The following is a 17,135-nucleotide window of genomic DNA, read 5'->3' as shown; positions in this document are numbered from 1 at the left end:
AGCCACAGAACACATGGAACTTTTCCTCTGAACCATCCACATTTCGACTGGCATGGCCATGGGCTGCTCCGCTGTATACACGGTGTTACGTCATCATCTGCGCATGCGCACATGCTGCCACATCATCCTACAGAAACTGGGAGGGTTTTCCTTTCATTTGGTGCAGATTTCATATTTCTATTGTCTTTTGTTGCTTTCCTGTGACCTTTCAAAAGTGCACCATGACTTTACGGACACACTGTATGTGGCGTTCATGGCTCTCTCAGCCAAAAAAGGTTCTCGACCCCCCCCCCCCCCCGATATATAGAACTATGCATTCTTTTTTTTTTTTTTTTTTAATTTATTTATTTATTCATTTTAGAGAGGAGAGAGAGAGAGAGAGAGAGAGGAGAGACAGAGAGAGAAGGGGGGGAGGAGCTGGAAGCATCAACTCCCATATGTGCCTTAACCAGGCAAGCCCAGGGTTTTGAACCGGCGACCTCAGCATTTCCAGGTCGATGCTTTATCCACTGCGCCACCACAGGTCAGGCACTCTTTTTTTTTTTAATAATGAAGAGTGAGGGTACTCAGTCAAAAGTGGGAAAAAATTATTGAATGATGCTAAACTTTAGTAGTTTTCATATTCCATAAGGCTAGAGTATCCTCTCTTACACAGTTACTTTCTGAATTGTGGGCAACGAACATTTAAAAAGCACTCCCCTTTATCAAAAATGAATGTTTCTTTTAATTAAAGGGGCTTAGGAAAAACAAAGAGCAGTGTTACCACTGTATTGTTAGCAGTTGTTCTTTGTTGGGCAATACCAGGTTTCCGTTTGCTTTGTGTAATTCAAGAGTCCAATAACCACTGTGAAATGCTGAAGATGTCAGTGCATATTTAGAACAGCTATTTGGGTCTCAATTATTAATGAAATTAGTGTCCTGACTGTTAGCAAGAGCATTGCTTTAGGTAAAGGCTGGAAGGGAAATTATATTAGTGTGGAGTTTCCTCTCCTCAGGGGCTCCTCTTAGATTGCATTATTCACTTAGATAGCTCCAGGATGTCAGGGAAATTGAAATGTTGGCCATGATCTGACCCTGGGGCAGAACCAAATGGAGAAGTTGAGGGATAGTGCAATGGCACCAGTTCCAAAACATTTCTGTGGTGCCAGTATTGCCTCTGGTTTCCTCTTAGTGCTTGCAAAACAGCACCAGCAAGGACAGCATGAACTGGCCAACAGGGAAGAATGGAGTGGACAGGAGTCTTTTCAGGAAAAATTGAGTGGCACTGCATCTAATAGGCAAGTGCGCCTTTCTCCTATTTGCACAGCAACATTGGCAAAGGCGATGTCTCCTCTATGGCCCTTCATCCTGGTGGCTGCCTCAGGTGAGTCCCAAATGATTTAACCCGGCATTGAATAGTAACTCTTAGAAATGAGAGATGAGAGACAGTGTTTTTCCACATTGTGCCATATAACGAACTCCTCACGAGTGTTTGTGTGTATTCATCAGTAAATGCTGGTCCTGTGAAGTGACAAGGAGACCGATATATTGTGACGACTTTGCTCCTGCAGTTGTATACACATGTACACACAAGGTCATGGTGGGGGGGGGGGGCAGGCTTTCGCAAAGAGCTGAAAATGGGCTCTGAGATGCTCTGCTTGCTAAATCTCTGCTTCTGCTTCTCTGGGAATCACTCTCCTTGTTGCAATTTACATTGAGAGCACAGGGCATTTTTTTTTTTCAGATTCGCTTTTGTGTCTGAATCATTTATTTTCATTATCCAAGACAGTCTTGGATTCATCATGAGCTTTTGGTCACCCAGAAAAAGAGTCCCTGGGACGCATCACGGCCCCAAACACCTGAATACCACTTGGGATTAGGGGTTTTCACCAGCCACACAGAGTCTATGTAGGTGAGCATGTCTCCAAAGATGAGCACCATCAACTTGAATGTTTTTAGTATACAATTATATTTATTCTAATATTTGGAACCAAACTTCCATGGTGCCAGTATTAACTCTACTGAATTGAACCATTTTAGTGAGGACACAATCAATTCCTAGAAAACACGTACAAACCAAGAATTTATGTTTATGCTATTCTTTCCCAGTATCCTCATTTCTTGTGGGTTCTCCTAGAGCCCGTATCTGAACTTCTGTGTTCTAAAATATAGCTGGAAGTGGAATGGGTTAATTATGGAGATGAGGAAGGAATTCAGTACTCAAGAAACTGGAAATGGTTTTTTTTTATTGAATGGAGAATAAAAAGTAGCCATTACCATTAAAATATAAAAATCCTGGATATTGAACTTAAAAGCTAAAAGCCTGTCTTAATTATAAAAATGAAAAGAGAGAAAATTTCATTAAATGCCAATGGGTTTCCTAGCAGAAAATAATTATGAGCATTAAAATAAGATAAAATAGAAAATGAAGGTAGGGAATAGAAGAAATTCTTAACAATGTCCCTGTTTTTGTATTATGCTTGATTTTTGTTTTAAATGTGGTAGAAAAAGGTGTCTTAACAATGTCTAGTAGACTGTGCTTGAACATAAATCATACATTTGTTGAGAAAAATCCATCCTTTGGAATTTTAACTGGGTTAATATCAAGATGATTTCTAAAGAGAAGGTCACTGAACTGACCACATTTTGCAGGCCACTCCCCAGAGGCGGTATGCTGGGGTCAGGGGCCGGGATTAAGAGAACTGTTTAGCTTCCGCTCCGCTATTCACAGCCTGGTGACCCTGGACAAGCCAATCAGTCTCTTAGAGATTCATTTTCCCTATAAGTACTCTTGTGCATAGTGAAATTGGAAGGTGCAGCACAAATGTAAGATATTGTTGACCTGAAAACACACACACAGAAAATAGCAGCGGGCTGTTTCTGCCCTCTAATGTATAGCACGCAGTGTGTCTGTGCTTCTTTGAAGGGTTACTCCCTGCTGGTCCTAATACTTTGAGGGGATCCAGATCACAGATCAGTTGTGTTTAAATTATAGCCTCTCTACTTGCAAGCTGTATGACCTTAGGTGGTCTTAACCTCATAAGTCTACAGACCTTCACCTATGATAATAGTGACTCACAGGGCTGGAGAGTATCTGTCTAACAGGCTGTTGGAAAAGATAAATGAGTTAATCCATGTGAAGGGTTTTCAGCTTAGTACCTGACATACAGCAAGTAGTCAGTTCGTATTAGGTATTTAATAGCACCACATACTCAAACTTGTCTTTCTTTTAACCTCTCAGATGTATGCATAACTCTCATAATCCTAAAGATAGTATACTCACTAAAGCCAGAATAGCTCTTTTAATCAAAGTGCTCAGAACACTTTAAGATAGGTATGTGTAAGAGAGACTCATTCCAATAAAGAAAACAAAGTATAATTCTATTATATTCTTATCTATTTTTTTAAAATCTCTTTTCACTTAAAAAGTGTCTCAGTTCCTGACACATTCTATGATACTTTTCAGAAATCTTACAAGTGAATTATTTGAAGCTGATTATTAGAAGGCAGCGCTAGTAAGGAATTTTCCCTGGGCCTGTTGATAGCGTCCATTGGTGTCTGTTGAAACATCACTTAACTGTGAGTCATTTAGTGCTGGTGTGAATGTCACATTAGCTTTCAAGGGGCATAATTTAATGTTAATTAATGGTCACTTAAATCCTTAATCTCTCTCCTGTAATAGATCTTTCTCCTCAGGCAAACTTGCATTCATAGTAGAAATGTAATTTATTATTTCTTCCCATTTTAAACAAAGATCTCTTTCCCCTTAGAGTTTATTTAAACCCACTTCCTTTTGCTTTTTATTTTTCTCCTATCATTGTTTATTTCTCTTTTGTTCCTAGTTCTAGCTCCTAGAACTTTCTTTTTACCCAAGGAGTTTGACCTGTTCTAGAAAATATGTGTTTATCCATCACAGACCTATTGATTGTTTCCTAGAGAAGATAGTAATGGGAATCGGAATCTTTATGAGTGGAGGGTGAAGGAAACGCATGTTCATTTCTCAGCATTATGTTTTAAATCTGTCTAGGCTGTTTCCTGTACTAAAACACGCAAATTCAGTATTTCCTCAGCTGGGACTTGAATTGGGAACTTCCAAGTGAGGGAAAAGGTGAAGTTGCCCAAAGCTAAATTCACAGGAAAAGCACCACACCAGCTTTGCTTTGTGCTTCTGACTTCTCTCCCCTGGGCTAGGAAAAAAAAAAAAATCTCAGAGAGATTGGTATCCATTTTTTGACAATCACAGTTCACAAAACACCCTAAAAATGATGCCTGATGCGAGCCACCCACCTTAGTCTCGCACGCCCAAATAGCTGATGCCACTTCAGGCATCTTCTCGGGTGAACAGCTAGGGAGTTGATATTCTCATTACGTTCCCAGTTCAGATGGTAATGGAAATGAATATTCCACTGCCTGCCATGAGTCTGGAATTGCATCTCCAGCGTTGTTGTTAGCGTTTTGGTCACAATGACATTGATAAATCATAGAAATTGCTGCCTGTGGCAGCAAGTGACATGACATCCTTCATAAAGAAATAGGTACAAACAAGATTGTCGCACAGGGAGAAGACACCTCATTTACAGTTGCCTGCTAGATCCCGCATACCTTCAGCAGCTCATCAAAATAACTATCAAAACCACCGAGAGCCCAGGTGAATCTATGCCGCAGGATGCTACAGACGGATTTCACTCACACTGTGCCAGGAGGCATGCAATTGGCTTCAGTCCGACGGCTTAGCAAAGCTCCGAATTCCTCAAGGCCCGGCAAAGCTTGGGAACAAAATATCTTTCTGTAATTTGGAGAAAGTCCTCACAAATCTGTCACTTCCGATTGTTGATGCTCATTTCTCCAGCCTCTTTTCCCCTGCCCCCCCCCCCCCCCGCAACAAATCAGGGTTCCCTGGGTCATAGGAATTGGTTGTTCCCTGGAACCAGAGAGAATTTCCTCAAAATGAAGATCTAATTTTCTGAGAGGCCGAATGAGAAAAGTGACTTCTTCCTTCTTTTCTTTTCTTTTTGTTTCTTTTCTTTTCTTTTTGTTTTCTTTTCTTTCTTTCTTTTCTTTCTTTCTTTCTTTCTTTCTTTTTTTCTTTCTTTCTAGAAAAGTAAGAATTAGAACCTCATTAATTCCATTATTTAGAAATCCTTGCAGATCTTGGGGTTCATTGGTTTGTCCATGTTTTTGCTTGGGTCTCCTATTAATTGTTGAATTACAAATGGAAGACTAACAGACAAGTCCAAGGGGAACACTCAACTTTGGCTAAGTGTTTAGGAAGATTTCTTCCATGTACCAGGTAGAGGTGATACAGGAATGAAGAAAGGATTCCGTCTCCAAGAGGCATGACTGGTGTAAAAATGAAATTGTGGGTGTAGTTTGACATCCTTGGAGATGGGGTTGATTTATTTATCTTTGCAATGAGACTTCTCTGTCGAGCACTTAGGCTATAAGCTTACTTCAAACTGTCAGTTATTTAAAACCGTCTGCCAACTAATCTAGTACCCAGTGGCTCCTAGCAGATTGGGGTGAGCTGAAACTCTGTCTGCTAGGAGCCACGGAATCTGGGAATAACCTGAAATCTCCTAAAGAGGTAGAGTTCCTCTTGTTTTCTTCTCACAGTGAGTTTTCTTTCCCAGGAATCCTAGCCATCCATGGACCGCGCCCCAGGAACTGTGCTCTGTACCATCTCACCGAGCGGCTATTACAGAAATACCGCAAGGAAGTGAGACCTGTTCACGACTGGACGGAGGCTACCACAGTGTACCTGGATGTGTTTGTCCGTGCTGTGCTGGATGTGGTGAGGATCACTGTACCCTTTCCTGCTCCAGCTGCCTCTTACAGAACCACCCACTGTTTACGCAGGGGCTTGGAGCTGTTTTATTCTTGAGGTGCTGGTTGAGAAGGCAGAGTTGTGCTGGGGGCTCATTTTAGCAGTGAGCACGAAGGAGACTATTTGTTAGGCAGATCATGAGTTCTAGCCCCCACCTTACATTGTGAGTGGCAGATAGTCAAGTGATATAAGTTTCACAGAATTAAAATGTTTCAAGAATCCTGGTCATAGATATAGTGCACATTTTATGAGTATCGCTGAAACACACAAACAAAAAATGGTAGTAAGCAGTTTTTCCCCCTTATGGTTCACATTTCTTAGTGATAGTAGATGTAAGAAAACATTTGTCACTTACTGCTTGAAAATATAAGAGAATAAAGTGCCTTGATATTGAGTTTCTAAGGGACCTTACACCTAAGGTTTTTGCTAAAAATTGTGGGGGAAGATTTATTTGCTAAAGTATGTTTTTCCTCCTCTATCTGAAAAGTGGGTTGTTGTGAGAATGAAATGAGAAAAATTCAGGTGACTCCGCCAGCAGAGGTCTTAGTGAGTCTTCAGTAAGTGGTGGCCCTGATGACTATCCCAGGGCACTATTACAAAGTCTTCAATATCAGTAGGTCCCTGGTTTATTTTATTTCTCTTATTTCAATTTGTATTTCAATAGAGTTAACATACAATATTGTGTTAGTTTCAAGTGCACAACATAGCAGTTCGACATTTGCATACCTTACAAGGTGACCTACCCAGTGAGTCTGGGACACACTTGGCACTGCCCATCGATTTCTCTGATAAGCAGGTATTGCTGAGCTTGTATTGTTAAAGTAGTTTAATGAATGTTTTTCAATTTACTTCTCAAAGCTATTTTTTTCCTCATTGAGGTATAAGATACATATATTGAAAGGCATAGGTCTTCAATGTACAGTTTGATGAGTTTTGAGAACTGTGTCCTGCTATGTACCCCATGCCTATCATTATATCAGACATTTTCATCACTCCAGGAAGACAGGAAGACTCCCCATTTCCTTCCCCGTCAGTCCCTGTCCTCTCCACCCAGGGATACAACCACTGTTCTGATTTCCTTCCTTGTAGATTATTTTGGCCATTTCTAAAACATGATATGAATGAAATTTTATTGTATATCCTCTATTGTGTTGGGATTTTTCATTCAGCGTAATGTTTTTTGAGGTTCACTCATGTTGTTGAGTGTATCGGTAATTTTATTATTATTATTATTATTATTATCACTATTATTGATAAGTAGTATTTGGTTATGGCTAGACCATGATTTGTTTATCCATTTTCCTCTTGATAAGATTTGGGTTGTTTCCAATTTTAGGGCATTGTTAATAAAGCTGTTATAAACATTCTTATACAATTCTTTTGTGGATGTATGTTTTCATTTCTCTTAGGTAAAACCTAGAAGTCAAATAATTAAGACTCTGCCAGAATGATTTACAAAGTGGTTGTAATTTTATATTCCTGCCAGTCAGCCATGAGAATTCCCATTGTTCCATATCCTCATCAACCTTTGATAGTATCAGATTCTTTACCTTGTATCCATTCTGGTAACAGTGTAGCGGTATACTATTGTGGTTTTATGTTACATTTCTTTAATGACTAATGATTAGGGATCTTTTTCACATGCTTATTGGCTACTTTCATAGCTTCTTTGTGAAGTTGCTATTTAATTATTTTCCTTTTAATTAAAATTTAGTTGTCAGTCTTTTTATTATAGATTTATAGATGTTGCTTATGTGTTCTGGATACAAGTCCTCTGTTAGATATGTCTTGTGAACGTTTCTTTCCAGTTTGTAGCTTGTCTACTCACCCCTTAATGGGTCTAATGATGAACAGAAAATTTTAAATTTAGTAAAGTCCATTTTTATCAATTCTTTATTTATGGTTAGTACTTTCTGGGTACTAAGAAACCTTTGCTATTCCAAGTTCACAAAAATATTTTCTGTCAGAATATTTATAGTTTTTAGCTCTTTAGATTTAGTTTTGTGATCTATTGACAATTTTTGTTATAGTATGAGGTATGGGTCAATGTTTGGGTTTTTCGTTTTATTTTATTTTGTTTGCATTTATGTAGGAGTTGTTCCAACACCATTTTTATTCATTTTTATTTTTTGGGTAAGGCTTTCCTCTCCCCATTGAATTACTTTAGTGCCTTGATAGAAAATTAAATGAACTAATACGTGTTGGTTTATTTCTCTGGAAACCAGGTACTATCATATAAGTCCCTGGATTTTGTTCTTTATTTTTAAGATAGTTTGGCTTTTTATAACCTTAGTATATCTTCATTAGTTTTTTTTTTTTTTTTTGTTTTTTTTTTCATTTTTCTGAAGCTGGAAACAGGGAGAGACAGTCAGACAGACTCCCGCATGCGCCCGACTGGGATCCACCTGGCACGCCCACCAGGGGCGACGCTCTGCCCACCAGGGGGCGAGCTCTGCCCATCCTGGGCGTCGCCATGTTGCGACCAGAGCCACTCTAGTGCCTGGGGCAGAGGCCACAGAGCCATCCCCAGCGCCCGGGCCATCCTTGCTCCAATGGAGCCTTGGCTGCGGGAGGGGAAGAGAGAGACAGAGAGGAAAGCGCGGCGGAGGGGTGGAGAAGCAAATGAGCGCTTCTCCTGTGTGCCCTGGCCGGGAATCGAACCCGGGTCCTCCGCACGCTAGGCCGACGCTCTACCGCTGAGCCAACCGGCCAGGGCCTTATCTTCATTAGTTTTATAATAACCTTGTCCATTTCTATTTCAATTTTGTTTATTTATTTGTTTGTTTGTTTATTTATCATTTTTAAAGACAAAGTTTATTTAGAAAGTCATAGAGGTAGAAAACATGAGCCAGTTGCGCTGAGTGAGCTTAGGGAATAGGTTACAGAGGCAAAAGAGGGTGTAATTTTTTTTCTTTGGAGTTTAGAAAAATAAAAGTCAGAGAGATGAGCTGTGGAAGGAGTGGGGACGGCACTGGCATTCTCCAGAGAAAGAGAGCCACTGTCTGTTTCTACTTTTTAAGAAAACTGCTTGGAGTTTGTTATTATTATTATTATTATTATTATTTTATTATCAAATGATGTGGGATCTATTGAGATATTTAGGGAAGAATTGACATCTTAAGAATATTGAGTTTTCCTAATTCTTGAACATGGTACATCTCTCCATTTAGTTGGCCCTTCAGTAGTATTTTATAATCCTAATGTAGAAGTTTTACACATATTCCTATTAAATTTATCCCAAAGTGTTTAAATGTCACTAAAAATATTATTTTAAATTTTTTACTAATTTTTTAAAATTTTCTAGTTATTTATTGTTATCATAGAGAAATATGATTGATTTTGCATATTGACTTTGTGGTCCTGCAACCTTGGTGAATTCACTTATGTGTTTTAGGAGTTTTTATAGATTAATACTGTCTACATACACAATTATGTCATCTGCAAGCAGTTTTACTTCTTCTTTTCTAATCTGTAAGCTCTTTATTTTTCTTTTTTGTCTTATTGCATTGCTTAAGGTTTCTCCTGGCCTGGCCAGTTGGGTCAGTCTCCTGACATGTGAATGTCCCAGGTTTGATTCCAGTTCAGGGCACTCAGGAGAAGTGTCCATCTGTTTCTCCACCCCTATCTGCTCTCATTTCTCTCTCTCTCTCTCTCTCTCTCTCTCTCTCTCTTCTCCTCCTGTAGCTATGGTTCAATTGGAGTGAGTTGGCCCTGGGTGCTAAGGATGGCTACATGGCTTCCACTTCAGGTGCTAATAAGAGCTCAGTTGCTGAGCAACAGAGCAATGCCCCAGATGGACAGAGCATTCAGGGGGCTTGCTGGGTGGATCCCAGTTGGGGCACATGCGGGAGTCTGCCTTTGCCTTCCGTCCTCTCACTGAATTAAGAAAATATATATATATATTTCTCTTACAATGTTATCAGAAGTACTGAGAACAGAAATGCTTGTTTGTTCCCATTCTTAGGGGGGAAAAACTTACATCAACTATAATGCTAGATATCTTTTTTTTAATTGTCTTTATCAGGTTGAACAACTTTTCTTCTGTTTTTTGTATGCTGAGAATTTTTTAAATAATAATTTCATCAGGTGTTTAAAATCTATTTGGATGATCGTATGATCCTTTTTCTGTTTTATGCAGTTAAAAGAATAAATTATTTTAATTGATTTTCAAATGTTAAACTATCTGCATTCTTAGAATAATCTTCATTTGATTGTGATATGTCATTTCTTTTATATAGATACTTCTGGATTTGAGTTCCTACTTAATATAGATTACATCTATGTTAGTGAGTGGGTTGTAGTTTTCATTTCTTGTAATGTATGTCTGGTTTTGGTGTCAGGTTTATGTTGGCCTTATAAAACTAATTAAAAGTGTTCCTCAAGTTTCTGAAGGAGTGTAGTACAAATATTTTCCTTTCTTAATGTTTGATAGAATTCACCAGTAAAACCATCTGGGATGGGATTTTCTTTGTGGGAAGGTATCTGGGTTCTTTGTTTTATTTTATTTTGTTTGTGTTTTTGTAGGAGTTGTTCCAACACCATTTTTATTCCTTTTTATTTTTGGGATAAGGAATATGTAGGAATGTTCAAATTTTCTATTTCTTCTTGTTTCAGCTTTGGTATTTTGTATTTTTCAAGGAATTTGTCTCTTTCATCCAGGTTGTCAAATTTATTTGTTTATAGTATTATTTTTTATTCTTTTAGTGTCCATAAGATTTCTAGTGATATTGTCTTTTACATTTCTCATATCAGTAACTGGTGTTTTCTCTTATTTTCCCTTGGCCAATATTGCCAAGGGTTAATCAATTTTTCTTGTTTGTTTGTGTGTTGTTTTTTTTAAAACCAAATATTGAAATATTGGTTTAAAATTTTCTCTATCATTTGTTTTATTATTTCATTGATATCTGCTCATATCTTTATTTATTTTCTCACTTTGCATTTAATTTTTCTTCTTTATCTAGTTTTTAAAAGTAGAAACTTACATTATTGATTTTAATTTTTTTAATAATTTTAGTATTTAAAGTTCTAAATTTCCTTCTAAGCACTGTTTTTGCTGCATCTTATAACACTGAGACATTTTTAAGTTGAAGTGTAAATGACACAAAATGGCACTCATCTTTTCATTTTTATTTTTATTTTTTTGGTATTTTTCTGAAGTGAGAAGCAGGGAGGCAGAGAGACAGGCTCCTGCATGTACCCAATCGGGACCCACCTGGCAAGCCCACCAGGGGGCAATGCTCTGCCCATCTGGGACGTTGCTCTGTTGCAACCTGAACCATTCTAACACCTGAGGCAGCACCTAGGCCAACTTTGCTCCAGTGGAACCTTGGCTGCAGGAGGGGAAGAGAGAGACAGAGAGGAAGGAGAGGGGGAAGGGTGGAGAAGCAGATGGGCGTCCCTCCTGTGTGCCCTGACCAGTAATCAAACCAGGGACATCCACTCACTGGGCTGATGCTCTACTACTGAGCCAATCAGCCAGGACCAGAACTCATCTTTCTTAAGCAAAGCCTTTCCTTCTACCCACCAGTCCCCTGAAACTACTGAGTTTATTTTCTTATTATAGTTTTGCCTTCCCAGAGTGCCATATAAATGAAATCATATAGTGTTTTTTCCTTTGTTTTGGCTTATTTCACTTAATATAATACTGTTGGGATCATCCACATTGCGTTGTTGTGTACATCAAAGGTATTGCAATTTGTTTATCTATTTAACAGTTGTTGGATATGTGGGTTGCTTCTGATTTGTGTCTACATGTAAATGGAACTGTTTAGTATGTAACCTTTGAGATTTGAGTATTTTTTATTCAGTATAATTCCTTTCATTTTATTCAAAGCTGGTGTGCCTTTCAATAGTTCATTTATTTTTGCTGCTGAGCAGTATTCCAGGGTATTGCTTTTTGAACTGGTCAATCTACACATTTTAATTGAAGTGTTTTGTCCATTTACTGATACCATCTTGTTACTAGTTTTCTGGTCGTCCCATTGGTTTTGTTTTGTTCTGTGTTCTTTTTTTCCTCTAATTCTACTTTATTTTAGGTAAATTGATCTTTTAAAATATTTGATTTTAGTTCTTCTATTGGTCTTTTAGCATCTCTCTTTATATATATTTTTTTCAATGATTTTTTAAGGATTTCCATATCCATTATTCACTTAATATAATCTACTTAGAATTAATGTTATCATACTTCACCTAAAATGTATAAATCTTATAGCAGTAACATTTCATTTACCTGCTCCCCATCCTTTATACAACTTTTGTCCTTAATTTTACATTTACATACATAATATACTCTACAATGCAATGTCATTTTAAAATATGTAAATTGAATTAAATTAAAATAATTCCTCTTTGATTTATTTTAATGGAAGTGTTTTTTCTTTCCTTTTTAAAATTTTATCTTTTGATTACAGTTTGCATTCAATATTATTCTGTATTAGTTTCAGGTGTACAGCACAGTGGTAAGACAATCATATACTTTACAAAGTGATCCCCCTAATATTTTAAGTACCTACCTGGCATCATATGTACTTATTATAACATTAATGACTATATTCCCTATGTGACTCTTCTGTAACTACCAGTTTGGACTTTTTAATTTCTTCACTTTTTTCACTTTATCCTCCAAAAGCTCCCCTCCCCTCAGGCAACTATCAGTCTGTTCTCTGCATCTACAGGTTTGTTTCTATTTCGTTTGTTCATTTATTTTGCTCTTTAGATTCCACATAGATGTGAAATCATATGGTATTTGTCTTTCTCTGTCTGACTTATTTCACTTAGCAGAATATCCTCTTGGTCCACCCACTTATTTATTGAGCACTTTGGTTGCTCCCATATCTTGGCTACTATAAATAATGCTGCAATGAACATAGAGGTGCGTATATTCTTTTGAATGAGTGTTTTGGGTTTCTTCAGGTATATCCCCAGAAGTGAAATCACTGGGTCATAAGATAGTCTCATTTAAAAATTTTTGAGGAACCAGTGTTTTTGTTGCAGGTGTTTTTCCATGTCAATATCTTACTGCTATGCTCTGAATCATAGACTCTGGTTTTCTGACTGAGAATTAGACATTGCAATTGATAAAAAGTAATTTGAAACTGAAAGTATAATTGATATGTTATAATAGGGCTTAAATTATTTGTCTTATGCAAGTTATTTTAGAATAATTTTCTTCCAGCTTAGATAAACCCCTAATCATTATTTCTTTGTCAGTAGGATAGCTTCACTAATACAAAAAAAACCCCATCACTTCTAGCAACCAATTTTATTTTTCCTAGCTTTATTTCTCACTCACACTAGTAGAAAAAATAGATTGATGATCCTGAAAATATTATTTAATTAAATGCTAGGAAATACCCAACTCTATTCTAAAAGATCTACTCTTATACAAAACTCCAATAAAAACTCCTTTAAGTCTCTTCCTAATTGTATATTGAACTGAGAATTTTAGAGACAATTTCCTGGGGCTATATCTTCACCCACTTAAGAAAATTAATCGCCTGACCTGTGGTGGCGCAGTGGATAAAGCGTCGACCTGGAATGCTGAGGTCGCTGGTTCGAAACCCTGGGCTTGCCTGGTCAAGGCACATATGGGAGTTGATGCTTCCTGTTCCTCCCTCCCCCTTCTCTCTCTCTCTCTCTCTCTCTCTCTCTCTCTCTCATTCTCTCTCCTCTCTAAAAATTAATTAAAAAAAAGTAAAAAAAAAAAAAAAAGAAAATTAATCCTTATTATTTAGTTGTCAATGGGTTATTATTAGAATTGTACACTGGCAAAAAGAAAAAAAACAGGATTTGAAAAAAGACATATGATATGAGTCATGTTATGTGAAACCTCAGGCAGAGGAATAATTAGCCTTGAGTAAGGAATTCAAACAACCTTGTAGCCCTCTCCTCATCCTTCCACTTTCTAACTTCAAATTGATTAATATAAAACAAAATTCCCCCTGGACAGTTAGCTCAGTGGCATAGCATTGGCTCGGTGTGTGGATGCCCTGGGTTTGATTCCCAGCCCACACAGGAGAAGCGACCATTTGCTTCTCCACCCTTTCCCTTCCCTCTCTTCCTCTCTCTCTACACTTGATCTTAGCCAAAAGGCCGAAAAGCAATCTCTCTCTCTCTCTCTCTCTCTCTCTTCTCCTCCCACAACCATGGCTCAGTTGGTTTGAGTAGATTGGCCCTGGGTGATGAAGATGGCTCCCAGGAGCCTCTGCCTCAGGTACTAAAAGTAGCTCAGTTGCAAGCATGATCCCAGAGGGGCAGAGCATCAACCCCAGACAGGGGTTGTTGGATGGATCCCAGTCAGGGTGCATGAGGGAGTCTGTCTCACTATCTCCCCTCCTCTCACTTGGAAAAGCAGAAGAAAAAAAGTAAAATTGTTGACTTTCCTTTAGAGGCTTTATGGAGATAAGTATAGAAAACGAGTAAGGTGTCTATATTAATATTTTCCCTTACAACAACTATACCAAGCTGAAAAGTTTTATCAAACTCTTTCTTCCTACCTTAATTTAAAAAAAGAATAAAATCAGATCCCTTATGGTAATTAAATAGATGTGCTTTTCTCCACTGGTGTGGACAATACTAATTTTTACTAGAATGTGTTAGACATAGCATATTATTGGATATGGCAAACTTCCCTTGAGAAATCTGAAAATATCTTATATTCCATTCCTCTGTTTTTATCCCCATCTGCTGTCTGAACCTTATCGTCTACATGTGCTCAATACTACGTTGCAACTGAACCCCTTGTTGTTTCCTGCTTGTATGCCATTCACTCTGCTGTTTCCTCCACGGAACATCTTCCTTTTCATTCTCCATCTGCAAAATATTATAATCCTTCAAATCTCAGCTCCTCGTATAATTTCCCCTCAGTTCTTCCAGCTGACAGCAACGTCTTCTTTCTTGAAATCCACTAAAGCCTGTATATTTCTCAATGCATATAGTTATTTGTTAAAATGTCCTGTACTTACCTACCAGGAGATGGCACAGTGGATAAAGCGTCGGACTGGGATGCGGAGGACACAGGTTCAAAAGCCCGAGATTGCTAGCTTGAGCGCCGGCTCATCTAGTTTGAGCAAGGTTCACCGGCTTGAGCCCGAGGTCTCTGGCTTGAGCAAGGGGTCACTCTCTCTGAGGCCCCCTGTCAAGGCACATATGAGAAAAGAATCAATGAACAATTAAGGTTCCACAACTAAGAGTTGATTCTTTTCATCTCTCTCCCTTCCTGTCTGTCTGTCCCTCTCTGTCCCTCTCTCTGTCTCTGTCACACACAAAAAAGTCCTGTACTCTAACTTATTAATAAGTTACTTGGTCTTTCTTGCTCATATTCCCCCCAATATGCAAAACAGTATCTTACTTCAAAGATACTGAAGAGATATTTGACTAACAAACTAATTAGTCAATTAAAATATGTAACTATGAATTCTAGGCTTGTTTTTATGAGTGAATTAGTAGTCTAATATGCTTTGCAAATGTCTTTATTACATTCAGGTAGGTTAAAGCCTAGAGTTCATTCCAGAGGCTAAGGTCAGTTTTGAAGGGCTTGACCAAATCTTTCACAGATTCTGCTCAGACAAGGACACCCCCAGTGTGAATAGATAACTTGCTAGATGCATCTGCACACAGCTGAACTGCTGGCAACTTCTGTTTGGAAGGAAGAGCTTCCAGCTCGGCTTCCATCACCACATCTCATTGCCATTAGAATGGTTTGCCTCTTCCTTTGTTTACATGAAAGACTACAGTCTGGTCTTAGATGTCTGAGTATTATGAGTACCTTTGGGACATTTGATTATAGAGATAATCTACTCAATTTCTACTCTATTTCAATTTGTTTCTATTGAGTTTTGTCAATTCGGAATCTCAGATACCTTTGTATTCCAGTACGCTGACTAGCGCCTCCCAGCCAGACGCCAAGGCATCTGTTCCTATAGTCTTCAGAAATGGGGAAGATAAATAAGGATGTGTGGGAAGTATCTGTATATTTGCTAACCGCCAATTTAGACCTAAATAGACTCCCTCTGTTAGGAAGACTAATGAATTCCAATTCTCTGAAATATCCTTTGCTTTTAACAAGCCAAGATGGAAGGTATCTAAAGAAAAAAAGACACACACACACACACACACACACACACACACACACACACACACACACACAGTAACGCTGTGAATAACGCCACTAGAGAACCAATTATGTTCACCAGCTGGTGTTGAGAAACTTGCTTCCTTTGACAAAAAAAAAAGATTCAGTTTTAGCCTCCAACTCCTTTTTGACATTGTGTTGTTTAGCTGAATGATGAATCCTTCCAGACACCCCCATATGTTGGAAAAGAAATTCTTCACACTATTATTACATATAATATGATGAAGCAAGTGGGTAAGGAGAGAAAAACGAGCTAAGGCTTCAACATGGCACTTAATAGGAATCAACTGAACAAAAGTAAAGTGGAAATAAAACGTGGAAACCTTCCCCCAGCCACATGACTGGGCCAACGCAGTATGGTGACTTGGCACGCCAGTGATAAAGAAACTGGTCAAGGCATGTCATAGATGGAGAAGTATATTTGTTGTAAAAGAGCAGTGAAGGCCTTGGCCAGTTGGCTCAGTGATAGAGTGTTGGCCCAGCATGTGACCCGGCATGTGGATGTCCTGAGTTCAACTCCTGGTCAGGGCACACAGGAGAAGCTTCTCCACCCCTCAGACTCCGCCCTCTCTCTCTCTCTCTCTCTCTCTCTCTCTCTCTATCTCTCTCTTTCTCTCTCACAGCCATGGCTCAATTGGTTCAAGCCCATCAACCCCAGGTACTGAGGTTGGCACCATAGAGCCTACACCTCAGGTGCTAAAAATATCTCAGTTGCGAGCATGGCCCCAGATAGGCAGAGAGCATTGGCCCTAGATGGATTGCCAGGTGGATCCAGGTCGGAACACATGTGGGAGTCTATCTCTCTATCTCCCCTCCTTTCACTTGGAAAAGAAGAGGAAGAAAAAAAACAGTAGTGAACAGCTATATTTCCCAGTAATGTGAACTGCATTTGGATTTGTTTTTTTTTCCTATTTGTGGGGGACCCTCATTGATTGCAACTAAGCCTAGAACTAATCCTTTTATGCTTTCATGGGTGAGATGTGACTTATTTCAGGATCTCTCAGCTGGTAAGACTTGGAGGACATGGCGTCATGTAACCTTGAGATCTCAGGAGAAGTCTTTTTTCTATAGCCAGGCCCCGTCATTGCTAATCTTGGCTGGGCATCCCCTCTCTTCCTCCTCCCAGCTGTTACTTGTGGAACTACTTTTGAGTTCAGCCTTTCCATGTTGTATTCTGTTTTAAAACCTGCCTTTCTCAAG

At 38.7% G+C, this 17,135-nt stretch overlaps 1 protein-coding gene across 1 annotated transcript in view; it reads left to right on the top strand.

Annotated features, from left to right (window-relative positions):
• Positions 1-1,323: 1,323 nt before the first annotated feature.
• Positions 1,324-17,135, top strand: part of HTR3B (5-hydroxytryptamine receptor 3B) — a 34,206-nt gene continuing 18,394 nt past the window's right edge. The window contains exons 1-2 of the mRNA XM_066360113.1: positions 1,324-1,363; positions 5,610-5,770. Coding sequence (XP_066216210.1) covers positions 1,324-1,363; positions 5,610-5,770 — 201 coding nt within the window. The remainder of the gene's footprint in view (positions 1,364-5,609; positions 5,771-17,135) is intronic.

Source organism: Saccopteryx leptura, chromosome 1, assembly GCF_036850995.1.
Source record: "Saccopteryx leptura isolate mSacLep1 chromosome 1, mSacLep1_pri_phased_curated, whole genome shotgun sequence".
Lineage (NCBI taxonomy): Eukaryota > Metazoa > Chordata > Mammalia > Chiroptera > Emballonuridae > Saccopteryx > Saccopteryx leptura.
Note: the sequence above shows the minus strand (reverse complement) of the source record. Positions and strands in the feature narration are given on the sequence as shown.